We start from the raw sequence: 26899 nt of genomic DNA on the forward strand, positions 1-26899 counted from the left end.
TAGCGATCTTAACATAGGCGTTTATTCTAGCCAGCGAGCTGCAGCTAAGGCGTACGGTATCCCTTAGTCAACTCTCTCGACGCGCCTAAATGGCGTCACTAACAGACGCATTAGCTATTAGCACTGGCAGCGGCTGACCCCTCTACAAGAGGATTTCCTTGTTAACTGGATCCTCGAAGAGGACGCTCGCGGCTACCCCTCTACACGCGCGCGCGAGAAATGGCGAATCAAATCCTGCGTATAAATGGCGACGCTTAGCCTGTTGGCAAGCTCTAGGTCTCCTACTTTATTAAGCGCTAGCTACGCGTCGCCTTAGTTATTAGCTGGAAGATCGACGCTTAGAGAGTTGAGGCGGCTACGCTAGATTAGCTACGCGCGTTCCTTAAGCACTATGAGCAGACGCGAGAGCGCCTTAGTATATAGGCAGAGAATACATATAATATAGATGAGATAGGGATTGCCTTAGGCGTATGTACGAATACTAGAGTCCTTGCTAGAGCATTAAAGAAGAAGGCTGACGTTAAGTCGCTAGAAAATCGCGAGTGGGTGTTAATAGTTGAGTGTGTGTTAGCGATAGGGCGGAAGCTACGCTGCGCGGTTATCTTTAAGGGCTAGAGCTTACAGACAACCTGGTTCCTAGCTAAATTAGTACTTAGCTGGCTCTATACAACGTCTGAGAATGGATGGACCTTAAACGCGATAGGTCTTGAGTGGCTACAGCGTATATTTCTCCCTAAGACAGCGCTAGCAGATGGTTAATACTAACTCCTAATTCTTGACAGTTATGGCAGCTATATTAGTCTAGACGTCCTCCTGCTCTGCAAACAGCACAAGATCTACCTCCTCTATCTACCTGCGCACTCCTCACACGTCCTACAGCCTCTAGACCTTGCTCTATTCTCTGTTATTAAGTTAAGTTACTGCTAGCAGATCTAGGACCTAGCCTCGCTTAACGACGCAGCGCCTGTAAAGAAGGAGCGCTTTATTACCTGCTACTATTAAGCTAGAGAGGAAGGCTTTATAGAGCGTGTGATTTGAGCTGGCTGGCGAGCTGCTGGCCTCTGCCCATTTAATATTAATTACGTGCTTAGCTTATTGTAAGTCTCGCAGCAGCTAGCTACACCTCTACGCCTAAAGCAACCTCGATTACCTATTGAGGCCTTCCTCTCTACACCCTAGGGCCCTTGCGATATCTACCTTGCGCAGCAGGACATCTAGAGTTATAAAAATCTTGGTTGTAAGACTCGGCTTCTGCTACAGAAAGCAGGCAAGGCGCTGGCAAGTGCGAATACGAGAGCAGCAGGGCTAGAAGCAGAGAAAAGACGCCTTGAGGCTGAACTAGAGATCGCTCTCCTCAGGCCCCTCGCAAGCGCGTCTAAGTAGACCTAAATTAACGCTTTGCGGAAGTTGAGGATATTATGGCGGCAATACATAGATTGGCAGCTACAGCGGCCTAGCGAGATAGAGCTACTATAGAGAGGGCTACAGAGAGGGCTGCAGCAGCTACAGCAGCTGCAACTCTTCAATCTATGTGTAGCTAATGGCAATTGTAAAGCGTTGTTGAGAGATATAGCGTGTTTTGTGTAGGTGTCTCGTTTTGGTGGGGTGGCCAGCTTACCCGGGTGGCCAGCTTATCTATGGGCTAGCTTATTTCTAGACCTACACTAAGATAACGCATTTCCGCATATATGCGTTGTCACGAGTGCGAAAGCGATTAGCCTCAAGCCTTCGGTTCTAGCGTTTGGTACTAAGAGTATGGGTTGTATGTCCAGAAAGTCTAGAAGGCGGGGGCAGAAATGAGGGTGTGTACAGAGATGGTATGTGCAAGGCGGACGTGGCAAACTAAGGTGTATCGTTTGACGCAGGGTAATAAACCTGAGCTAGGGACGCCTCAGTGGACGCCTAGATGAGGAGGTATTCGGACCGAGGGAAGGTTGGTAATTATGGGATGGTGTGTAGAAGAGGGGTATGTGATGGGTGAATGCAATGGGTTGTAAGGTTGTTGTGAAGACTGGGCAAGAAGGAGTTCAAGTTTGCATGTATGCGTGTGTATATGTGCATTGAAGGAATGATATGCAGAGATAAAAATCTGTTTGAACATACGAAAAAGACGCTACCGATTAAGTAGTTGAATGCACGCTCCAAATCCTCCCACTGTCATAAGTAACAAAAGAGAGGAAATGCTAAACAACAGGTGGTATACCGAGAACTCCGTTGCGAAAATGCGTAAGCAGCCCAAACCTCCCAGCCAACATTACTTCTATTACCAGCAGGCGAAAACCAATCGGAAAGATCAAACTTCTAGTTATGCATGTAATAGCTCACTGGAAGCTTGACTACAGTCGTCCGGGATTCCATCTTCGTCATCACTGCTCTTCATCTCCCCCTTCTCGAGTTCGACGCTCATCCAGCGCCAGTCTGAGATGGAGAAACTCTTCTTGTTACTGTTGCGGCTAGTCAGCACTCTGCTTGCCGCAAGGTGATAAGAAGAGAAAGCAGTGGTGGATTACCTACTACCTGGCCTTTGACACGTTGGCCTTGGGAGCGCTGGCAGCGTTCGGGAACAGGAGCGCGAGACCCTCTTCCCAACCCCTCTCAGTGACAATGTCGATGACGGCTCGACCGGAATCGTCTTGCAGCTGAAGGTCGGGTTGGCCACCCATGTCGATAAGGAGCTTGAGAATCTCAGCGTCGCCATTCTCGACGGCTTGCAGGATCGCGTTCCAGCCGCGGTGCATTTTGTTGATGTCAGCGCCGCGTGTGAGCAGCATCTGAATGATTTCTGTGTCGCCGGAGTAGCGACGAAGGGCCTTGACGATAGGAAGATGCTCGCCAGGGGCATTGGGGTCGGCGTTCGCGACGTCAAGGAGGTAGCGGACGATGACCTTGCGCTCTTCGCGGATGGCTGTTGTGAGCGGGGAGAAAACGCCGCAGTTCTTGTCTTCTACGCTAACGCCTGCTGCAAGGAGAAGCTTGATGCTTTCGAGTTGGTTGGCTACGACAGCCATCTCTACGACACCGCGGAAGGCACGCGGGTTGGGAGTTGCGGCAAGGAGCTTTTTGAGGATGGCAGGGCGCTTGACGGCCATGCAAAGAGGCCACTCCTTTCCACGAATGGCTGGATCTGCGCCACGAGCGAGAAGTATATCAACGAGTTCGCCGTGGTCGTCGTTGATAGCGGTAGTGAGCGCTGTGCATCCGTCCGGTGTCCGATCATTAGGACTGACACCCTGGTCAAGTAGGTAAATCATGGCATCCTTGTCATTAAACTTGACGGCCGTCTCGATGATACCTTTAGGCTTGTTAAGGTCTGCCCCAGCGGCGACTAGTTGCGGAAGGAAATGTGTGCGCTTGTGTGTGATACACTTGAAGGCGGGGTATTCCGCCGCGTTGAAGTTGGGGTCCGCACCGTGCTCTAGCAGATAGGTGACGATCTCCGGGCTGTTGTCACGAATGGCTGAGCAGAGCGGGGTGTAAACACCATCTTTCCGGAGGTTGGGCGACACACCGGCTTCCATAAGGATCTTAATGGAATCCAGCTTCTTCAAGCTGGAAGCCAGTTCCATCACACCAGGTGTCTTTTTTGTGTCCGCGCCACGAGAAAGCAGCAGTTGAAGAGCTTTGGGCTTGTACATAGATGGCCAGAGCGGGTGCTTAGGACCAGGAAGGTTAGGGTTCGCTCCGTGGTCGAGCAACACCGTCATGAGATCTACACGGTTCGCCTGAATAGCCTGGAACAAGGCAGTTGTGCCTTCTCCGTTCTTCGCGTTGGCATCTCCGTCCTTGCTGAGGAGCATTTCAACGCACTTAGGCGAGGTGGTCTTGTTCATGGCCGAGACGAGTGCTGTAGAGCCATTCTCCATGACGAATCCAGCATCGCCACCGTTGGCGAGGTACAATTGAACAAAGTCAATGTAGTTCTGGGAAGCAGCCAAAGATAAGGGTGACTCGGATTCGGGGCCAGCAGACAAATTAGGATCAGCACCGTGCTTGAGCAGTATCTTTGCGCTTTCAAGGCACTGGGAACGAGTGGTAGCAAACAAGGGAGTGATACCCTCGCGGTCGAAACCGTTAGCGTCTGCGCCATATCGCAGAAGTAGCATGATACTTTCCGCGTCCTGGTTTTGCGCAGCGACGCGAAGCATTGCAGACTCCATGTGAGGTTCAGCTCTGGCGCCGCCGTCGAGAAGCTGCTCTAGCATCCGATGTCTCCTCTGCTCGACAGCGCTGAATAGTGCTGCCTTGCCACCAACGTTCTTTGAACCTCCACTCTGGCGTGGCGCCCAGTGCGGCGATGTGATAGGAGAATCGACCTTGGATGAGGAGTGATGGTCATCCATGTAGCGCTCGTTGACGCTGAGACCATGCAGTTTTTCTTCCATTGTGGGTGGCCGGGTGCTGGAGTGTGACGCGTAGTCCTCGTACACTGGATCCTCATGATGCCGAGTATTCTGGTGGTACATTGTGTCCCTGGTGGATTCACTGGAACGAGCACTAGCTGGTGCACGCCAGTTCTTCTGTAGGTCGACGATCCCAGGTGAAAGACCCGTATCTTCGTGCCTGAAATGTGAACTGTGGCTGTCATATGAGTGACCCTCTTCGTGGCGAAGTTCGTTCAAAGATGGCCTGTCCATACGGTGTGAAACATGTGAAGGTGGCAAAAGTGGATGGTCTCCATGATGGCTCGGAGCTTTCGTAGGTGGTGTTGGTGGAAGATCGGATGTCGGTGCTGGATGTAGTGGTGGAAGGCTGGCGGCTTTGCTTGGGTTCAATCGCTCCAAGGCGGCGATCAGTCCGGCGTATCCAATTCCCATGGAGGCATCAGCTCGTGCGTCGCCAAGTGTCCATCTGAACATAGCGGAGCTGACTTTGAGGGAGTCACGACTCCGTGAAAGTGTGTGGCGCATCTTCTCGACATCTGTATCTGCGAACATCATTCGAAACTTCATGCCGAAGCCGCCTTTGTGGTTCTCCTTGTCGACAACTAATACAGGTGCCGTAGTTAGCAAGGTTCGCAATGGCCGCTCAATCGTCCTATTCAAGAATCATTCAACACATAAATCGGAAAGACTTACATTTGTTGACCATCTGAGCTAGAACAGAAAACTCCTCGTTAACCTGACGAACCCTCCTGTCGAGTTCTTGAGATACCTCAACAGGAAATCCACTTCGTGTTTTCGACGCTTCCGTGACACCAGCTTCAATGGTCCATAATACCTGACAGAGCTCGATGAACTCTCTGGCAAGTGGCTCGAAGCCATGAATAGGAGTCTTTGCTGTGCTCAGATACTCGAGCATGCGAATCGCTATGGTGTTTCCCTGTGCATTGACCCGTTTGCACAGATCAACCGACGTCTCTTTTGCTGGAGCCATAACGAAGATGGTAAAAATGAACGAATGCTGGGGAAATCGAAGAGACGAACAAGCGGGTCAATGAGACCTCTTTACAATGCATTCGCGGGCCCTGACTAAAGACTATCTTTGGCGCACTACAAATACCGTGGTAAGCCAGGCCGTCCGTCTGCTCTAGCCCGCATGAATATCGAGTCAAGGAGGCGCGGCCAGGCGAATCGCGTCGCGTCATAGCTCTAAGTTTGTAGTGGAGGATCTAAAGGCCCGGTATAAGGTTTGGGTTGTCGCCTTCGCCGGGGTTGGTGCCAAGGGTCGTATGGCAACACCCCAGGGTATCCTAGGGTCATCCTAGATGACACCTGCCATTCCACGTGAAAATACGCGTGCATAAGGGGAAAACATACGGTCGGTGCTGTGGGCCGCAACCCATATTCGGGAACAGGTCGAGCGCTACACAGCTTAGCAAGATGTAGCACCAGTGAATATCATTTTCTGTTGCCTGCAGCTTGCAGACTGTGCCTGCTGGCACAGCTGCATGCCACACTACTACTAGCCGAGCATCGTGCGGGCAGATCTTCCTCGAGATTCTAGTCCACACTTAGATGGCTGCCTCGTGCTGCTTGCATGCATGTATGAACTAGGCGTTGGCCATGCGAGGAACTGAAACCATTCCAACTGGCTCCATAGTCGGCATACAAGACATCATCTCGAGAATTTATGATAGAGTACGATGTATAACTTGACAGCCTGCGCAACTGCTCAATGCAACTCATGTGGGATCAGCCGTCAACGTTCAACCCAGTGAACGAGCCGCGCATGGGTACAGTCGTGGTTGCATGAACAAGGCGCCGAACGTAACGGGAAAGGCAAACGAGCATTCGCCCACCAACCACACATCGGCAACTCCCATCTGGGGTCCATCGGTCTCGTGTTTCCGCGTTGTCTAGCTCCACTCGTGATGTTTTTGCGTGCAATGTAAGCACGCAAACTGTATTCGCGTCGCACGGCCCGAAGTACAACACTTGAATGGATGGTGCGCCGTTTTGCTAGAGTGTGGTGAAGTTCCAGACACCTGAAGCTCGTCGCCCCGTGAAGAGGCGCTTCGGTGCTCTAGGGATTGCCAGAAGGGTCGCCGAAGCTTCGTTGAAACCTCGTCTACCCCTGGCGTCGAAATCGTATCGCTAGCTGTGCCACACAGAATCGATCTATGGTCGGTGCCACTAACAGCCGCAGCGAGGCCTGATCTCATCGGACATATCTCCGCTATGCTTGAAAATCCGTTTGGACAAATGACAAGGTCTTAAAATTCGAATAATCCAAGGTGGGTCTGAAACTCTTCGTCCACGAGGATAGCGGAAGGCCTAGTCAACCCACATGCGTGTGGAAGCCGTCAAGATGTCTTTCGTGGATGTCCGATATAATTGGTCCCGAACTAGGTTTCGCAATGATGCAAGATGCAAAAGGGCAAAGATTGGCTCACTAGTCCCAGGTTTTCAGCCAAGCCCGTTGGGAGCTCTTGCCGAGGAAGAAGGCTTCCGGACAGCTTGCTGATCAAGAGGGTTCTAGTGAGTCGTGTATATTCCAGCGGGTCCCTCGACGTTTCAGACCGTTTGAAATGAGGCGTTGGCGGTGGCTCAAAGTCTGAACGACGCAATGATCTTCATGGAAAAGCAAATCTTGGGCGTCTGCCGTCATGCAAATCCTCCGCAATTTCTCATCTCGAGCTCAGATCCTAAATCGCCTAGCATGACGCTAAGGCCTGCCGTGACCGCGCTATTGATAGTGCGCGTCCAGTACCTGCGAAGTCAAGAACTCTGGGCCGCTCTTCAGCACTTCGCCGTTTTTGCTAGCAGAATGGGACTTCGTCGGGTCTACTATGGTATACTGATTTCGCCGATGTGCGGGCTCGGGTCGATACCAGAAGATAGCAACTTGTGTGGCAAAGTATTTGTGATGAATTTCGTCGCTCATGGAAGCACACACTGTTTGGCAAAAAGAGAAGCGTGTCATTGAGCGGCACGGTTATGCAAGATCGGAGATGAAGTTCTGAGGAAGGGTTGGGCATGACGATAGAAGACGAGTCAGCTTGACATCGGAAGCACGGAATCTGTACGCTTGGCGAGTGTATTGAAAGGTAACGACAGCATCGGCACCGGAACCCGAGATACTGAGGCCTGTCGTTCTCCACTGAACTAAATGGTCTCCTTGCAGTTGTGCCCAGCTCTGAAATCTTGCACACATCCCTGCAATCCGATTCACAGCTTCGACATGCACAACATGCAAGATGTGATATATACATCACAACCCCCAATACCAGGTCACCTAAGCTGAGGAAGGGTAGCCCTCGAACCACGCAGCCACGGTGTGTGTGCATGCCTGAATTGCTCAATGTTGGCACTTGCACTAGTTGAACGGATGACCAATGCTTTGAGCATGGTCGGTCTAGTGCGCGGTGTGCTCAATGTGGACATCCCTCCACGATGCTCCAGGGCGATAGGCGAGGATATGTGTGGCGCGCTATGGGATTAAAAGGGCCAGGCTCTGGTGCACATCTTATCTTGTCCCAGTGCTACTGCGCGTCGCATACCCAGATTGATCAGATGTGGCGCGCTCAAGACCTCAGGCAATTATTGGATGTGCTGGGACATCTACCGGGAGTTCGGCCTGATTGTAGAGTTGTGAAGGAAGGCAGCCTTAGTACCTAGGTGACAGCGGACGCCAAAGAAACACGAAATCATGTGACTGAATTGCCAAGACATGACTAATCGCCCGGGCGGCGGAGTTCACTGCGACTCGACTTGGGCACAGGCACAACAACTATTGTGACCACAGCCCACAAAGGCCCCCAAACATGAGTGAGCAGCAACCCCCTGTCGCGCAGTCTGAAGACGCGATGCCTGCCGATCTCTCTACCTTCCACATTGCCGATCTCATCAAGACGCCGCACAATGCGCGTCTGTACAAAGAAGTGCAGAACCTCAAGAAGCTCATCAACGAGCTTGTAGACTACCAGCTTGCCCATCCAAAGAACCCGAAGCCAGGTTCACGTGAGGACATTGATAAGGAGAAGAAGGCCACGCAAGAGATCGAGAGGAGGGAGAAGTACATTCGCGCGCAACTGTCCATCGTCAAGACTTTGTACCGGCAGAGCGTACTCAAAGTGCGCGAGGAAAAGGCGAAGACTTCCGATGACAGGGCTGTGAATGACGCGCTTATCTTGGGTCTCCATAATCTTAAGTACGAGGAGCAGTCGCTGCGGTCCGAGATTTCTGCTGCCGAGAACTACGAGTATGTCTCTATGCGAAAGGCTGCATGCAAAGCTAACATCTGGATAGTCACAAATACATGAAGCTGCCGCTCATCTCCCGCGAAGAGTTTCTCGAACAGTTCCCCGAGCACAAAGATTCGACCGACCACGACCTCATGACTGCGCGCATCGAGCACGAACACCAAGTCCGTCTTAAGCTTGAAGAGCGGCGACAGGAGAAGCTCAAGCAGAAGCAGAAGCTTATTGCAGAGGTCAAGAAGGGCAAGGACGATCTCACCAAGCTGGATACCATGGTCGAAAAGTTTATTGAGGCTGCAGAACCAATCAAGAAAGTGCTGGCCACAGAGTAAATATCTGCTACTGGATTTTATGGACCTGATACCGCGCAATAGTGGAACTACGCTTATACTTGTACCTAGAGACGTCAACATCGTAGAGAAGGACAAGTTCGAAACGAAGGCTCGAACACAGTAACCTTCGGCCATACAGACGGGATTTCCAATGTCGCCTATTAGCGACCACCCCGCGCCGATGACTGCTCCCTTGTAAGCTACTAAGACGCAACCTTCCGACCACGGACAGAGCCAAAGGCACCACGCATATATGGACAATATGCCAAGGATGCGCTCAGTTGAGCCTCGGGAGTATACATGTCCGTCTGGTAGACCTCTTTGCCCTTTCTTTGAGGAACGAGACAATTGTCGCCAAAGTGCAGATAGAACGGTCTACTTTATGGGTGGTTCAAAGCAACGGCATCTGTATAAGAACAATGGCAGCTCGAAGATGGCTTCAACTCATATAGCAGAAAAGGGACAGCTAGCTAGTTATCACCAAAACTCACTTTTCGCATGAAGCCTAATTTTCAAGCCTCCTCTTCCCAAGTCATTATCTGCACATGTGAGGCGAAGAATTCTCTTGGGTACAGTTGAGGGGTGAGGGGTGATGGTGAAGGTGGCCAAGCTCGAGCTTGAACTGATGCCTGGTTGTGGGGCTGACCCTGGTCCATCACTTATCTTAGCGTGTCCACGATTGCGGGCCTGGACATTCGCTCACACCCGCGTTCGCCTGGTCCCTCATTACACAGCAATCTTCTTCCGATACGACCCTCGACTCGATAGCCATTATGGCTTCTTTGGAGGGTAGTGCTCAGCTTCTGAGCGCAACTCCCTTTTCTAAGATCGATGTTCGGAGTTCTGGTGGCCCGTCATCGCTTCCGGCGCAAGATGCTTCGAGTTGCATCCGTACTATACAGCATTTATTCGCTGCGCCTGTTGCCCATAGGGAACAAGGGCCATCGCCCAAGCGGCGCAAATCTGGAAATGGCAATGCTATTCCTGTACGTCCGCAGGCGGACTTGGATATGAAAGATAGCATTGTCTTGGCCAAAGTATCTATTGATTTGGTCGGTGGGCTGGTCGACTCTCGTGATGCTCAACTAACATGTATGCAGAACATGCCTACCCCTTCGCAGGATTCCATAGAAATTACGTACACCTCGAACGCGTCGCAAGGACCCATACAACTAGAACTTGAATCCTGCCAGAGAGACCACGCAAGAGCGGCTTTGCAAGTGAGACTTTGGAACGCGGTCAACGAGACGGGTATCGACCTGGTCGCCACAACCTCTGTTCCTTTCATAGACTCGATCATTACCCACCTACGAACCGCCACTACACTTTCGGTTATGCGTCAGGGCAAGAAGTCCAAACCTGTGACTCGGGCTGCCTTCTGTCGCTGTCAACTGTACCCACCCGCGAATGGACGCAGTTTATACAAGTTGGTAGTGGAGATACGGTGGACCCTGGGCATATCGGTGGTTGAGGATCCAGAGGTTCGGGGTCATTATATGAATGAGGACCTGAAGCTCCTCTCGACCTACATGAGTGACGCGGCTGCAAAAGGCGACAAGTCATGGACCCTGTCCGATTTCTACGATTCAGTACATGTACCACCGGCGGACATAGAGGTCTCTCAGCGTATCAAACAGAGTTTGGTCGATACCAGGCTTCTGCCTTTCCAAGAGAGGACTGTTGATTGGCTCTTGCGTCGCGAAGGTGTGACATTCTCATCTTCTGGTTTGCTGAAGCCTTTTTTCAACACTTCGCCACCAGCATCATTTAGGCAGACGCAAGACGCGACAGGGGTACAGTGCTACGTCAGTCAGCTGCGCGGCACTATAGTCACAAATTTAGATGCTGTCAAGGGCGACACTCTGCAGTCACTGCGCGGCGGTATACTCGCCGAAGAGATGGGCTTAGGTAAAACTGTTGAGCTGATCGCGCTCGTATCGCACCACAAGCGGGATGTTCCAGAGGGTAACATCTACGACACATATACTGGGGCTCAGGTTAGACCCTCAGGTGCTACGTTGATTATCACCCCTCCTTCGATTCTGGACCAGTGGGTGAGCGAAATACATGCCCACGCTCCGGATCTCAAAGTCTGCCATTACAAGGGTTTACCACCCCAATCTGCACCAAAGAAAGCCCATGCCACAGCCACAGTCGCCTATCTCATGCAACACGATGTAGTAGTGACGACATACCAGGTCCTTTCGAAAGAGATCCATCACGCTGTACCTCCCCCTGATCGCAGCTCCCGGCGCCCCAAACGCCACGAGCGCCGACATAGCCCCCTTGTCGGTATCTCATGGTGGAGAGTCTGCTTAGACGAAGCGCAGATGGTGGAAAGCGGGGTCAGTCAGGCCGCCCAAGTAGCTCGAATCATCCCCCGGTGTAATGCATGGGCGATTTCCGGAACTCCCCTTCGCAAAGATGTCCAGGATCTACGTGGTCTCTTGATCTTCCTCAGATGCGATGCATTTGCAAATAACAAGGCAGTCTGGAGTCGTCTGGACAAGGCGTCATTCAAGGGCATTTTCAACGAGATCTGCGTACGAAATACGAAAGCAAGGGTTCGTGATGACCTTCAAATACCGCCGCAGAAACGTGTAGTCATCACTGTTCCGTTCACAACCATCGAGGAGCAGCACTACAATGAGATGATACGCCAAATGTGTGATGCATGCTGGCTCACGCCCGAAGGACAACCCATAGACGAAGGTCGTGACGAGACCCATCCAGACGTCGTCGAGCGCATGCGGGAGTGGCTAGTCAGACTGCGCCAGACCTGTCTCCATGCGAACGTAGGCCGAAAGAATCGAAAAGCGTTGGGTGGAAAGAACGGTGCCTTACGTACCGTACACGAAGTTCTGGAGGTCATGATAGAGCAGAATGACACAAAATGGAAGGCGGAGGCTCGCGAAATGGTCCTCTGTTTGATCAAGATGGGTCACATTCAAGCATATGCTGGAAACTTCGCCGCTAGAGCAAAGTCGTCTCTTGAGTACTATGATAAAGCGCGAACAGAGGCACAGTCATACATTGCGATATGCAGAGCCGAATTACTAGCGGAACAGCAGAAGCTGGGCCGCGCATCTACAGCCGGCCTTCGTGAGGCTGACGAAGACGAAGAGATGGATGGAGACAACATGGGCCGTATCCCAGTTCTGCGCAAATCGCTACGATCTTTTCTGGAGCTTGAGCATGCCGCTCAGTTCTTTACCGCCACGGCCTGGCATCAGATTAAAGGAAACCCACAACTCACGGAACCAGACTCGGATGATTGGCGCGAAAAAGACAAGTCTGAAACAAATGACTACGAAGCAGCCAGGGTAATTCGCCGTGAACTGCTGAAGGAATCGAAGGGTAGAGCTCAGCAGCAAATGGCTAAAGTCGATTCCAAAAAGCCTTTCCACCAAATAGCCACGATCGCCGACCTTCCAGATCTGGGAGGTATCGAGGCGCGGAAGATTCTCGATACAATGGATAACCTCAGCGATTATCTAAATGAACAAGCTCAGCTGATACAAACATGGCGTACGAAGATAGTTGACATCCTCCTAACGCGCTTGGTAGATGATGACGATGACGAAGAGACGACGGGTGAAGAGTACGATGACTCACTTCAGGCTCAGGATGAGCTATACGTCTACATCACGGCTCTCCGAACCCTTGTCGCGGACCGTAATGCTGCTGTGAACGGTCTACAAGATACTCTTGTCGAACACGAGCTCAAGGCTGCCGAAAAGCAAGCTCTGAAGGGAGACGAGGAAGGCGATCGAGGTCACGCGCCTCAACTTTTGCTTGATATTGTCAATACAAGACGCGGACTTCAAGCGAAATTACAAACTGGGTCTTTGAAAGGCGTTGTATCTGGCATCCGCTCACTGGTCACGGCTTTGCAATGGAGGGCGGACAGTGGTGATGCTCGCGCTTCCTTGGAGCTTGGCATCCTCCAAAAGCAGATCGCTGAAGTTCAAGCCATAGTCACAGAACAAGCAAAGGCTATCACAGAACTTGAGAAAGAGCAGGAAATGTACCGAGGCACCATGAACCAGCGTCTGGAGTACTATCGACAGTTCCAACATATCTCCGACACCGTCGCAAAGTACAAGGAGGAGTTGGATGAGACTTTCGACGTGCGCGAGTTCAATAAGACAGATCAGTTGCGAGAGAAGAAGAAGGACCTCGCTAATGGCTTCAAGACAAAGTGCACTTATCTAAAGCATCTACGAACTGAAAACCAAAACGAAGCGACTGCCGAGTGTATCATTTGTAGGGACGATATTGAGATTGGCGTCTTGACAGCTTGCGGTCACAAATATTGTAAAGAATGTATCAATCAATGGTGGCAGGTGCATCGATCCTGCCCGACTTGTAAGCAAAAGCTATCGGGGTCCGACTTCAAGGACATCACTTTCAAACCAACCGAGATCAAAGCAAAGGAGGAGACGAATGCACCTGCCAGTCCGACCCAAGCTTCTACGCCAGGCTCTTCGTCAACCACATCCATCTACTCCGACATCTCTGACTCAACGATGAAAGAGATCAAGATGATCGATCTAGAAGGTTCATACGGCACAAAGATCGACATGATTGCACGCCATCTAATCTGGATCCGCAACAACGACCCCGGCGCCAAATCAATCATCTTCTCCCAATTTGGCGACTTCCTCGAAGTACTCCACGAAGCGCTCAAAAAGTGGAAGATTGGCGCCAGCAGCATTACCGACAAAGACGGTATCCGAAAGTTCAAGGCAGACCCCAGTATCGAGTGTTTGCTCCTAGATGCCAAAACCGATTCTTCAGGTCTGACTCTGGTAAACGCCACGTACGTCTTCCTCTGCGAACCGCTCATCAACCCCGCAATCGAACTCCAAGCTATCAACCGCGTTCATCGAATCGGACAACAACGACCTACGACGGTTTTCATGTACCTTGTTAGCGACACGGTTGAAGAAGCCATCTACGACATCTCCGTTGCCAGACGTCTCGAGCACATGAGCAATAACACCTCATCCAAAGCACCTACCCGATCCGGTTCCATGACCCCTGCTCTAAAAGAACAGACACTCGATGCTGCAAACTCTGCTGAGCTCCAAAACGCACCGTTTAAACAACTTCTCCGCAAGAAGGGCGAGGGTGAGATTGTCAAGGAAGACGATTTGTGGCATTGTCTGTTTGGTAAACAGAGGAAAGCGGCGAAACCTGTGTTGGAAAGGGAGGTTGGACGGGAACTGAGGGCGCAGGCTGCGGAGTCGAGGGTGGCGGGGAGGGTAGTGCGGGACCGAGTGGTGCGGCGTCGAGTGATGATGATGATGATGATGTGAACATGTCCGGTGGTGATTTCGCTGAGACTTTGCCAATTGTTGGGGGCGATGCTACTAGGTTCTGAGCGTTGCTTGGTAGAGCGAATAGGTGCATTGGCTTTGCGCTGAGTTGATATGGATATATACCTAGGGCATGCTTGGTGAGATCTACGCAGACGATCTCTAGATGAGTATTTACAATTACAACAACGAGATATCTGATGAAGTCTACGATCATGAGATGGTGGAACGATTTGATGTTAATGTTGATATTTAGGGTTGATTGATAAGAAAACGAGCTCGTAGAGAGCGACTAAAGGCCTGCCTATGTGGTATCATGTAAAGAAGGACCAACGCCGAAGACAAATGTAAATGCAAATGCAGTGAGTGTACCAACCTGTTGTAATGAATGCCCAAACGCCAGCGCTAACAAAAAGACCATCAAAAAGTGAAGAATATATGTACGAGGAGAAGAGAAACCATCAAACGAGTGACTAACCAAGCAGGGCCGGGAATGCTGCGAACAACTACGCTCGAGGCGTCCTCCACGCCTTGACCTCCTGCTGAGCACCCTCATCAAACCCCGCCCTCTCCATGAGTTTGGTAAAAGTTGTGTTGGCCGAATCCGTCGTATAGCGATTATCGCGCCGCATACCCGGTGCCTGTGGGGGTGCCAGGAAACTCGGTGCTGGCATCAAGACGTCGATAGTCTCTGAGCTGCCGCTTCGTACTACATTCGGACGATGTTGTTCTGGTTGTAGTGTATTGAATGTCTGTGTACTTGTACGTAGGGAACTCGTGCGCCGACTGGCAGAGTGAATGCGTTTCGGTTTCGGAGGCGGGGTCTGGTAGGGATTTGTGTAGTTTCCTGCGCGGACAGGAGGGGCAGGGTTCGATGGGAGACCGCCGGTGAAGCCAAAGTTTAGTTTGGGAGTGCGGTCCCACATGCTTTTGATTCTGGGGGTGAAGCCGTGGACGGGCGGGTTGGCGTTTGTTTCCTTCATGCCCTGGACGATTCGATCTGTTGAGTTGGGAGAAGAGTGGGCGGAGTGGCTGCCCCGGCGCATGAAGTCTGTTCGTGCGGCATGTTGGGGGTCGTAGATGGGATCGCTGATTTGACGGGCTACGTGGCCAAAGTCGCCGGAGTAGCGCTCTTTGGACTGAGATTCGCGTCTTTTCTTGATGATCCAGATCAGGGCTAGGGTGCTGAGGGCGCCGATTACTATGCCAGGGAAGAAACCGGCTGCAAATGATTTGCCGTCGAAGCCTTGCTTTGTTTGGAGGGGTGCGGTTACTGAACAATCAGAAGTTTGGGATGCAGAGGCTGGGCTGGTGGAGGAAGGCGTTGCGTTTGCGGTTGATGTTGCAGATGGAGATGGAGATGGCGATGGGGAGGTGTCTTTGGCACACATAGTGCCCTGACATGTGTAACCTAACGAACAACATTTGTCGCCGCATTTTGGTAGGTCAATTCCGTCGGTCTCTGAAAGATGCATTTGGTTGTCCGGATGCAGGGTAGCGTTCAGCTGCGTGGTATCGCAAGTGGTAGGTTGGATGTAGGCGCAATCTGAGCCGGCTGGACAACAGATGACTGACTGTATGCTCCCACCATTTAGAGACATGCATGTTGAGTCCTTGGGGCAGCAAAAAGAGGAAGGGAAGTCCGATCCGCACTGCTGAAGGCCTGTGTTTCCTCCACATGTTTCTGCTTGACGGAGGAAGAGACTTGATGCGTGTGTAGTTGTGATGAGCGACACGAAGAGGCACATGAGGGATATCCTCGAAAGCCTGGGAGATGGTGTGATGGGAGCCATTGTCTCGAGAATAGAAACGTTATGGCAGTATTATGTTCAAGAGGTCGGACCTGCGAACCTCGACGAAGTGACTCGGAGTGAAACGAGATGATAAGGAAGTAGTATGAAAGCGATCTACGAAACAATGGGATAGACAAAGACACGCCTTACCATGGGTATATTTACTACCAAAGAACTAGACACGAGTGACGTTCCTCACCGCGAGATGGGAAAATTTGGGCTCTATCGTGTCCACCCATGTCGTCGGCTAAGTTCTGAGAATAGAGCTCTGCTTCGCGCCGAGTGGACAATAGGCATTGTATGGCGGGTGTAGGGTTTAGCTAGCACGGTCGCAGTGGCAGGTGACTGTCTTGTTTGTGTGGCTATGCGTTGACGAGCAGTCGAGTGGATGAAACGTGTGACGCAGGCGCTTGGAGTTTGGCGAGTTTTGCCCACCTGGGCTGCGATGGCGAGGACGCGTCGTGATTGGGTGGGGGGTTTTAGCGCGATGATTCGAGGCTCGGGAAAAAGATGAGCTTGGAGAAACGACTTGCCGACGACAATTCGATCGCTCGCCCGAATTCTACCACACATATGATGATTACACGGTGTCTGGCCCGCCGGCCGGGTGCCATTCAGTCTGCGGCCGGGGCTTGGAGGGTATGTTGGGCTGTGGAGATGCGTCGTGGGTGAACTGACGTGGGATAGAGAATACCATCACCCGCCCGCAGCATCTACACGATCCCCCCGCTGGACAACCATGCCCAGGTAGAGCAGAACGGTGTTCCCGGCCTGCTCTCACCAAAGGGCTTCAATACTGCGTATACCGAATACCAAGGGCACATTATTGACGAGCTAAATGCGTCGACAGCCGGTACGATAGGTGGGATTGAAAAGGAAGACTGTCCCAGAGGCTGATGTCGCTCTTGCAGGTACACCCTTCGAGAACCAGGAAGCAAAGGCCCTCGTTGTAGATTTCGCCCGCGACCCGATGAAAGCCTATGCCTTCAACATCGCTAGCATGGCCTTCAACAACCACTTCTTCTTCCGCGGCATCAACACCAACCCAGACGTGCAATCGCGGCCATCCACCGACCTCCAGAAGCAGATCAACCGGGACTTTTCGTCCATGGAAACACTGCGCGACACATTCCTCGCCACGGCTGAGTCCATGTTTGGCCCCGGCTTTGTCTGGCTCGTGCAAACCAACGACACTAGCTTCGGAAGCCTGCGCATTCTGCCCACATATCTCGCCGGATCACCGCTGTCGGGCGCTCACTACAGGCGGCAATCGCACGATCTCAACACACACAACGTCGATTCGTACCAGGCAGTGAACAAGGTTGGGTCGTTTGGGGCGGCGGCGCAGCAAGACCAGAGGGCCAAGAAGCCGCTGGGTGGCATCGATGTAGTACCACTACTGTGCGTAAACACATGGGAGCATGTCTGGCTACAGGACTACGGTGTCCGGGGGAAGAGGGCTTTCCTCGACAAGTGGTGGAACAAGATTGACTGGGACTTTGTGGGGCAGAACGCAACGCTGTCACCACGTCAGAATGGAAGCTTTTTCAACTAGGATATGACTGGGGCCTGTATATTGCATGTAGACATATGTGTATAAGACATCTCGAAACGACATGAGGGCATCTTTGCATGGCCGGTGTTGGACATGTATTCTACAAGGATTTAGTGCCACATAGCAACACACGATGACTGCTTCTCGCTGAATTCGTCGATTCAGAATGCATGTGTCTTATCTGTGCGGGTGGTCGCTGCCCCAAAGTTGTCGGTGCATTTGCTTGGCGAACGCATTCCAACACTTGCATTCATCTCAAACTGATCACCACCATCCAAAACTCCTTCAGATATCGCTGCAGCTGCAAAGTATCTTGAATGCTGTTTAGACCTTGCTCCCCCGCGCTGCGAGTCGTATCAAATACGGCGTGTACATGCACCGACCTGTAGCACATCACCATCAGAAGCCTAAGCCGTCTGATCAACAGCCACGTCTTCAAGTCTTCACCGGATGCTCCATCTCACACCACCAGATGCCAGGCTCTCAAGGCAGATCCGGAACACAGTTTCACGAATGCGCTTGTCTTCTCTCCTCAGCTTGAGCCTCAAAAAGTCATCAGGTGGTCAACTCGATCCCGTATAGCCGGCGTCATCCTGTGCCACACCATTGGCGCGCCTCTAGTCAACTGTTGACGCGCAACACTCCAAGGTTCTGTCCGCGGATACTTCGGGCCAAAATGACTGGACACATATGCTGGGTGAGAAAAAGCATTAAGTCGTCAAGTTTCAAATGCGGGCGGAATCCCTCGAGGTCCTATGCAGACACAGATGCATCTATCGGAAACATTGACGAGAGCGCACAGCCTCCGCCTTACATGCTTATAGTGCACTGATTTTTGCCCAGCCCTGTGGCTACCTCTGAATGAGTTGAACAGTTCGCGTGCTCGCCTACCTTCAGCCGTGCGTCTTGACCAATCACCAAGCCGTGATTTCCACCGGATTTAGTCGTCGGTCAACGAGGGCCCTGCATTAATTCCTACACTATGACCTCACACGACTCTAGGGTTAGTTAGTTGGGAACACATACCGAAGGATTTCGACTTTGTTCGATTCGGGTGCTTCTTCCCCAAGACTCCATTTCTCCACACCGCTCATTTCGCCACTTTTTTTCCATCTAGGAATTGAATCCACTAGGAGAAAGAGATGGCGGTGCTTGCAGATATACTACCGGTGGTTTCGAGGAGTTCGGCTCTTGCACTGAAGTTCTACGGCATTGCTGCTGAGTCGCCTGCGGCTGCGAAAGACCTAGTTGGCGTTGCGAATAAGATAAATGAATTTGCCGCCATACTGAAGCAACTTGGGACCATCATCAAGGAGGATGATCGCTTACCATCACCTGAGGTACGTGAATTTTTTCGAACCATGATGCAATCAGAGAATGTTACAGATTACACAATGATTCGAGTCGTGGGTGGGATTCGCAAGAGGAAGATTGCGAGATATTGCGTACTTGCTTTGTGTGACTGAGGGATTTGGAGTTACGAGAGAAGAGCTGAAACATACCTTAATACTTTTCTTGATAGTTATGAAACCTCTTGCTGACCATGGGTTTAGGCCATCGATACTCTGGACGATGTCATTGATCAAGCTCAAACATTACTTGCCAGCTTCGAATCGACTATACCAACCGAAGACGAAAAGCACCATGATCGAAGAGACGATCCCCCTTCTACTCAGAATAGCCGTTCGCAGTTACATCCTTCGACCAAAGCAAGCTTAGATTATCTTTCAGCTCACCTGGAAGCATTGAGCATGACACTGTCTGTCCTGCTTCAAACTCTATATGCAGCGCAGACTATAATGTGGTCAAAGTAAGTTTCATGGCCTTGCAAGGCACCCAGCTTTCGATCGCGCCACATTGATATGGCTCTACAATTCTCTCAACGTAGACTATGATATGGATTAGTACGCTGACAGTGTTGTAGACTACGTCCCACGGTATCTCCACAGCAAGCCGCCAAACTCGTTGACAACGAAAAAGTTCAACTAGAGACACTCATCATTCAACAGCAACTGTCAATTTTGTCAGCATCAAATCTTTACGAACACTTGCCACGATCTGACGCGCGCCTGTTGATGGAGGCAGACAGCTCTCAGAGCTTAGTGATCACAGAGCGTGGCGAGATTCCTAGGCCATCTAGTCTCCGTTCATATCAGGATGAGGATTTGACAAGCCTCGACACATCGGTATACAGCGAAGCGAATGGATTACCTGCAGTTTTGAGCATATCAGCTTCACGTACGGAGCGCTTGCTGCAACAATGGACAAGTCTGCCTCTATTTGAGCGTCGCTTACAGGACGAAGAACGCGAGATGCAAAGGCAGAGATGGGAAAACCAACAAGCTACTGTTGAATCTGATAGTGAAGAAGAGAGTCGCAGATCGAAGCTGTCAGGCGATGGTACTCGGCGAACTGATGGGCTGGGAAGCATACAGCCGCTATTTACTGAAGTCAACGATACGCCCAGTCCACCACAGGAGAAGCAGTATGGTCCAAATGCACCGCCAACACCTGTTTCTACACCTCACACATCGCGAACGAGCATGCCACCAGCCGCCAACGAACAGTACATATCTACCTCACCCCGATCAAGTATGGGGAGTCTGCCAGTCGAGGCAGCCGCCGCGGTAGAAGCGAAGGAGGAAGACAGCGAGGTCGATCTAGGTATACCGTGGAAGTTATGTACGCGCAAATACTACTGGCGTTTCATTGATGCCAAACAGGTCAGCTCAAACACTGATCAAGCGTATTCTCTGGCCTATCTGGAACGTAGCAGCTGGACCGAGATCATGGCAAGCTGGGTGTGCAAGGAAGCAATCAGAGAGGCGGGTTTCAGATTTACGCAATACCAAAAGGAGCGAAAGGATAGCAGGAGGACAAGAGGCGAGACATGCTTCTGCATCGAGCGGCCATTACAATTCAACCAGGTCAAGCATCTTGTCGAAAGGACTGTTGATATTTACCGGAAGACAGCACCATCGACTCCGCCTCAACAGCCACAAGTCAGGAGATCATCTTTCAATCGTCCTCCACCACCACCTAGTATCTTGAAAGGAAGCACATTCGATCGCGATCGAACACCAGTACCGCGGAACACACATCCCCCGCTTGACCGCGCGAACAGCTCAATGCACTTTGCGCCGCCACCTGGGCCACCACCGCTAGATCGCTCGCTATCAATGCCTGGACCCGGTCTCGTTCCACCACCACCGCAATCAAATATTCAGACCCGCACTCCGAACCTCCAAATACCAGTACCCAGTCAATACATACCTCAGCAACCACAGTTCCCTCAGTCTCCACGACTACCACAGTACCCACCCCAAGCCAACGGCTATCCATCGCAGCCCATGAACGCAGCAGCTGCACCATCATACTACCCACCACCTCCAAACGCCCCTTTCGCGAACACACCCTTACCCCCACATCCGCAATTCCAAAACCAAAACTATCACATACAAGCTTCACCTCTCCGCCAATCATACATGAACCCAAGCAATCGACGGTACGATGACGATATTACGACTTCTGAATCTGAACTCGAGCGACCCAGACGACGTAGGTCGAAGTCGAGGAGCAGAATTTACGAGAAAGAACGGGAAAGGGAGAGGGAAAGGGATAAGTATGGGAAGAAGAGTTACACTGGGAGGAAGGCAGCGGCGGGTGCGTTGTTGGGTGTTGGTGGATTGACGGCGTTGCTGGATGGGCTGAGTGGACTGTAAGATGTACAAAGTTTATGTTGTTAGTTTCCAAACGCATGCGAGAATACCGATTGCTAATCGCTATATCGGCCGTATGCGTTATATGTCTAATGAATTATGATATCATGATGAAGAATTATTCTCCGCCTCCTTTGCCAAGTAATGCTCGTCACAATAGTAAACAAAGGACTTCGAGATAGCACAACGAGTGTTCAAAAAGGGAAAACGAATTCTGACATTAATATAGGATTATCGATAATCCCCCAGCCAAGAAACGCGTCGATCAGGATTACCAAACCAGGAGAAGAAGTACTAGGACAAGAATTAAAATAGGATCCACAATCCATCTCTTTCAATAACCCAGTAATCCAATTCTCTATGAATTCACACTCGTTCAAGGTAGTTTTACTCCAGGAATCTCATATACGGCACGAAGCAATCCAAATTATTTGGAACCACTCTCTCGCTGTTACGACGAGTACGCTGGCTAGTCGTATCTGAGTTCGAATAGATCCTCGTCCTATCCGGGTGGTGAGGGGCGTAGGAAAGGATTTCCTGCGCAGGAGCTATTTCGAAGTATTCTGGAGTCGTAATCGATTCTGTGGGAACTTGGTGTGGTACAGATTTTCCGAATATGGTTGTCGTTGCTACTGGGCAGACCATCAAAGGCGAAGTGGAAGTCTGGTTGCTGAAAGTCTCGTCCGGCACAATCGGTTCGGGAGTAGTGCTTGAAGCGGCGGTTCCATCGGTGTGTAAGTGCGCTTCAGTGGGCCCTCTATATCTTCCGACTGAGCTTCTGCCTCAGATCCGTCCGGCCGCTCGTCAACACTTTCCATGATCGCTGGCAATTCAGCGACTGGGCATGGGGCACCTTCTTCTTGTGTGGCCAGGGGCATGACCATCTCCTCACCCAAACCTCCACTCGGTTGCTGTACAACAACACCCTCAACCCCAGCCCCAGCGCCATCACCACCCCCAAACCCTGTCCTATGCCCTTCAATCAGCAGTTTCGATTCCTTCTCGTTCTGAATCAACGAGCAGCAAGGGCACAACCATGTCTTCGTACAGTCTGCGGCGCAAGTCCCGCCGAGATCGCCTATTCTGCGGATGCGGAATGTTTGCCATGCGTTTGGGATACAGACGAGAAATTGGTGGGCGAGCGGGGTGCAGCAGAAGATTGAGTAGCCATAGGCTAGGCACTGTGGTTGCGTCTTGTTAGTCATGGAGAAGAGAATGATGAGGCGGGTTGAGCTAGGATCGAATGTAGGATATAGGTGTATTAGAGGAGAAGATACGTACCGGTACGTTGACAATCTCATAACCACTCATATCGCCATTGTAGTGAAGACGATGCCATGTCTTTCCGCAAGTGACACAGGGACAAAAGAAAGTGACGATGCCTACAATACACGTCAGTTTACCTTCTCACCAGTCCCGCCCTGACATCGACCTATGAGAAGGACTTACACAGTGGCAATGGATTGAGACAATCCTATAGACTTGTATTCCACGGCTTAGTACGATTTATGTCTGCTTCGAATTCCTCTCTTGCTTCCGCAGTCCAATCTATGAAGTGTGAACGGCAGTATTTACCCCATGTTGTAAGAGTGCCGCGAGTCTTTTGGAGTGAGGGGTGGCCTGCGAGACGGTCTGACATTGTGTATTACGAGGCGACCTTCTGATGAGGAGCTCGTATGAACTGCGCTATTCGATCTGGTAGAGAGGTATGGATACGATCATGAGTATGCAGATAACGGATGGATACCTGAGCGAAGAATAGAGTGGGCGGTGAGTGGGGTGACCCAGATGATGATGTTGACAAGAGAAGAGAAGCAGATACGCGAGGGAATGATCTTGATTGCGCCTGCGTCGCAACGTAAGAACGACAAAGCTAGATGGCAGGTAAGGATGCTGACGACTGGGAAAGAGCCACCACCTAGTGAAGCCACAATCGTCTCTGGGTCCCACGTTGCCAGAACGTAGCCTAAGTGCATTCGCAATATTGTGGATGAAGAACATGAGCTGGAATAACAGCTACAGATAACCAGACCACATCACCTGGACCGTGCGATACCACTTAGCCTAGAGCTGTGGTCTTTAACATCACTGCGTTTGGTGGAAAAGATTTGCAAGTATGAAATCGCATGCATTGTACAGGTTGCGCATGTTGGCAGCCCATACTAGTCTATATAACTAATCATCTGCTCGAAACTATACTTTTATGAAATTCCTTCCACCCAAGTCATTGGGTCAGGTCCGCGCACATGTGCATGCAAACCAAATGAGCTTCTAAATCCCACTGCCGAGCTGGCCTTGGAAAGACAGCCACCATGATGGTTACCACAAAGAACCGGGGGTATCTTCCTTCGTAAAAAGGTTGGGTCGTGGATGGACCTTCATGAACGCCATCTATGCAGGAAACTTTTCTGTCGTCCGAAACAGGGTCATGCTGCTACTCTCCGCGTGTGGAGAGACTGAGCGACGCAAGGACGACAAGAAAGACGTTGTCGCCGAAGGGTATGACCGGGAAAAAGGAATCGCTTTTGTCGTAAAATAAGAAAATGCTCAGAGGTCATCCGCGTGTGGACGACTCGGAAAGCGAGAATCTATAGCTCCCCAAGCAGCAGGCTTGCAAAAGAGCGAAGTCGTGAAATGTTCGTAATGCATGTCTTTCCGGGAAAGACGAGGGTCCTGCCTCCATGTTCGAGCTCGACAAGTGTGCGTCGAAGGGTATCGTATGCGAGAAGAGCTCGAAAACAGGCAGATCCGCAAAAACAGTCGCTGTCTATATGCTGGTTGGGGTATGAGATTCCAGATTTCCGCATCGATCCGCGGTAACCGGGAAAGATTCGCAGAAAACATCCGAGAATAAAGGAAATCGAAAGCAAGCCATCGGTAGCAGCTGCACGAAGGCCCAGGGTATCGTAGAGAAGAAAATATGTCCCGGGCTGGCTACATCGTGAAGCGGTGTGATGCACGTTTACCACCAAGAGTTGCCACCAGGGCCAGATGGGTTGCCGTAGCCTCCACCGAAGCCGCCGCCACCGCCGCCGCCGCCACTGTAGCCGCCAGGAGCAGGAGGAGCGTAGCCACCGCCGGGAGCGCCGCCGTAGCCACCTCCGTAGCCGCCTTGGGGAGCACCACCCCACTGGCCACCACCACCGAAGCCACCACCACCACCGCCCATGCGACGAACGTCACGGGTAGCAGCGTTACCACGTCCACGGCCGCCTCCGCGTCCACCACGGCCTCCACCGAAGCCGGAGCCCTCACGAGCAATGGACTCGAGGAATCCAGGGACTTCCTGGTTGGCCTCCTTCAACAGGTCAAGGAGGTCGCGTACGACTCCGCGGTTGCCGCGGTTGAAGAAAGCAGTGGCAATACCAGTGTTTCCAGCTCGTCCAGTACGACCGATTCGATGAACGTAGTCGTCAATGTCGGTAGGCAGGTCGTAGTTGACCACATGAGTAACGTTCGGGATATCCAAGCCTTTTTAGGAGTTAGTAGGTTATTTCAAGGTTTGAAGAATACATGTGTTTTTGAAAGGATGAAAGTATTGGGAAACTTACCTCGGGCAGCTACAGCAGTAGCGACGAGGATAGGGCAACGTCCAGTTCGGAACATCTCCAGGGCCTTCTCACGCTCGCGCTGAGTGCGGTCACCGTGAATGGAGGTGGCGGGGAAGCCCTGGTTGATGAGGAAGTCGGACAGCGAGTCAGCCATACGCTTGGTCTCGACGAAGATCAAGGTAAGACCAGCACCGTGGGTGTGGAGGATATCCAGGAGAACAGAGCGCTTGTCAACGTCCTCGACGTACTCAATCTTCTGGGTAATGTTCTCAGAAGTGGAACCGACACGACCAACCGAAAGGAAAATGTAGTCCTTCAAGAAATCGCGGGCAAGCATCTGAATGTCGCGGGGGAAGGTGGCCGAGAACATGAGTGTCTGGCGGCCAGCGGTAGGAGGCATGTCCTCACCCTCAACGATGCGGCGAATCTGAGGCTCGAAACCCATGTCCAACATGCGGTCAGCCTCGTCAAGAACAAGGTACTTGATGCTAGCGAGGGAGATACGGCCACGCTCGATCAAGTCGACAAGACGGCCGGGGGTAGCAACAAGAAGATCGCAGCCGCGCTCGATCTGGCGAAGCTGGGAGCCAATGTCGGCACCACCGTAGACGACACAAGGGCGGACCCAAGAGCGGTAGGCGAACTTGCGGGCTTCGTCGAAGATTTGGGAGACCAACTCACGGGTAGGAGCAAGGACGAGCGAGGTGGGGTAGGCCTTGCGTTGACGTCCATAGCCACCCTGAGCCTGTGCGGGGGGAGGAGAGGGGCCGTTCTGGAAGGCCTGGGCGAGAATGGGGAAGAGGAAACCACCAGTCTTTCCGGAACCAGTCTGGGCACAAGCCATGAGATCACGACCACCCATGACGATGGGAATAGAGTACTTCTGTACGGGTGTGGGAACCTTGTATCCAGAGAGCTCGATGTTGCTCAGCAGGTGGTCATCGAGAGGTGGGTTTGTGAAACGTGTAACGGGCTCGGGAACACCCTGACCAGAGGCCTCGACGGGGATATCGTCGTACTTCTCGAAGTTGATACCGGTGTGTTGCTTGGAGGGGTCGTTGGGCACGCCAAAGAGGTCGCGCTCCAGACGCTGGTTGGGCGGGCCGGGAACGTGCTTGCCGTCCTTCCAGGCACCATCACCAGATCCGCGAGCACCTCCAGAGCCACCGCCGCCGGGCTTGCCGTAGGCGCTGGGATCGAAGTTACCGCGAGGGGCACCGCCCCATCCACCACCACCTTGAGGACCGTCGCGGCCGCGGGGAGTGAAGTTGGGTGCGTTGGCCCAGCCACCGGCACCACCGCCGCCGTTCATCTGAGGGGGAGGACCCTGACTGTCACCCGTTAGCATACCTTCCTGTTTTGTGTCTTGGGTATTGACTGACCCTCCTGGTCCCCAGGCGCTGCCACCGAGACCACCGCCGTTCATCTGAGGAGGCGGGCCGTCCATTGGGGCCGGGCCTCCGGGACCACCCTGGGGACGACCGCGAAGGTGAGGGGGGATGTAGGCAGAACGCTCGCCGTTGAAGCCGTTCTGGTTGTTGTGTTGGGAGTCGTTTATGTTGAGACGACCCATGTCGAGTTGGTCAGCCATGATGGGCGAGGTTGAGTCGAGTAGGCTGAGGGTGTGTTTGCGTGTACGACAGATGTAATGTGCAAGTCGCAAATTACAGATATACTGACTTCGGCTGGCTCGGCGGTGAGCGACAGACGAAAAGTGGCAAGTCTAAGTGACGAAACTCGTAACTCGCAGGCGGGTGCCTGAGACTCGTTCTGTCAGGAAAGAAGGGAACGCCTCTGTCCTGGAAAACGAGAAGTAAAGAAGTGAAGACCAAAAGAAAGGACTTCACAGGAAATGTGCTTGTAAGGTTGTGTAATACACACAAGATAGTTTTGGAGAGTGGGTGGTTAGGGAAGAGGGAGAACGCAGCAGGTAAGTTAAAAGCGTGTCGGAGAACCCTTTCCGCACTAGACCCTGAGTGGCGCTAGCGCT

At 51.9% G+C, this 26899-nt stretch overlaps 7 protein-coding genes across 7 annotated transcripts; 4 read left to right on the plus strand and 3 right to left on the minus strand.

Annotated features, from left to right (window-relative positions):
- Positions 1-2305: 2305 nt before the first annotated feature.
- Positions 2306-5373, minus strand: ALTATR162_LOCUS10827 (uncharacterized protein; the record flags this gene model as incomplete). Its single annotated transcript, XM_043318467.1, has 3 exons — positions 2306-2444; positions 2515-4984; positions 5076-5373. The coding sequence occupies 3 exons, from the start codon at positions 5371-5373 to the stop codon at positions 2306-2308; spliced, it is 2907 nt and encodes a 968-aa protein (XP_043174402.1).
- Positions 5374-8203: 2830 nt separating this feature from the next.
- On the plus strand, positions 8204-9094 carry ALTATR162_LOCUS10828 (uncharacterized protein; the record flags this gene model as incomplete). Its single annotated transcript, XM_043318468.1, has 3 exons — positions 8204-8640; positions 8688-8966; positions 9013-9094. 3 exons carry the CDS (start codon positions 8204-8206, stop codon positions 9092-9094), a joined length of 798 nt encoding a protein of 265 aa, XP_043174403.1.
- Positions 9095-9743: 649 nt separating this feature from the next.
- Positions 9744-14291, plus strand: ALTATR162_LOCUS10829 (uncharacterized protein; the record flags this gene model as incomplete). Its single annotated transcript, XM_043318469.1, has 1 exon — positions 9744-14291. The coding sequence occupies one exon, from the start codon at positions 9744-9746 to the stop codon at positions 14289-14291; it is 4548 nt and encodes a 1515-aa protein (XP_043174404.1).
- A 506-nt stretch (positions 14292-14797) lies between these two features.
- Positions 14798-15682, minus strand: ALTATR162_LOCUS10830 (uncharacterized protein; the record flags this gene model as incomplete). The annotated part of the gene is made up of 1 exon (XM_043318470.1): positions 14798-15682. The coding sequence occupies one exon, from the start codon at positions 15680-15682 to the stop codon at positions 14798-14800; it is 885 nt and encodes a 294-aa protein (XP_043174405.1).
- Positions 15683-16660: 978 nt separating this feature from the next.
- On the plus strand, positions 16661-17639 carry ALTATR162_LOCUS10831 (uncharacterized protein; the record flags this gene model as incomplete). The annotated part of the gene is made up of 3 exons (XM_043318471.1): positions 16661-16723; positions 16772-16937; positions 16996-17639. 3 exons carry the CDS (start codon positions 16661-16663, stop codon positions 17637-17639), a joined length of 873 nt encoding a protein of 290 aa, XP_043174406.1.
- Positions 17640-18781: 1142 nt separating this feature from the next.
- ALTATR162_LOCUS10832 (uncharacterized protein) lies at positions 18782-21361 on the plus strand (the record flags this gene model as incomplete). The annotated part of the gene is made up of 3 exons (XM_043318472.1): positions 18782-18979; positions 19193-19449; positions 19564-21361. The coding sequence occupies 3 exons, from the start codon at positions 18782-18784 to the stop codon at positions 21359-21361; spliced, it is 2253 nt and encodes a 750-aa protein (XP_043174407.1).
- Positions 21362-24320: 2959 nt separating this feature from the next.
- ALTATR162_LOCUS10833 (uncharacterized protein) lies at positions 24321-26500 on the minus strand (the record flags this gene model as incomplete). The annotated part of the gene is made up of 3 exons (XM_043318473.1): positions 24321-24829; positions 24910-26240; positions 26292-26500. 3 exons carry the CDS (start codon positions 26498-26500, stop codon positions 24321-24323), a joined length of 2049 nt encoding a protein of 682 aa, XP_043174408.1.
- Positions 26501-26899: the final 399 nt, after the last annotated feature.

Source organism: Alternaria atra (genome assembly GCF_907166805.1).
Source record: "Alternaria atra isolate CS162 genome assembly, contig: 34, whole genome shotgun sequence".
Taxonomy (NCBI): Eukaryota; Fungi; Ascomycota; class Dothideomycetes; order Pleosporales; family Pleosporaceae; genus Alternaria; species Alternaria atra.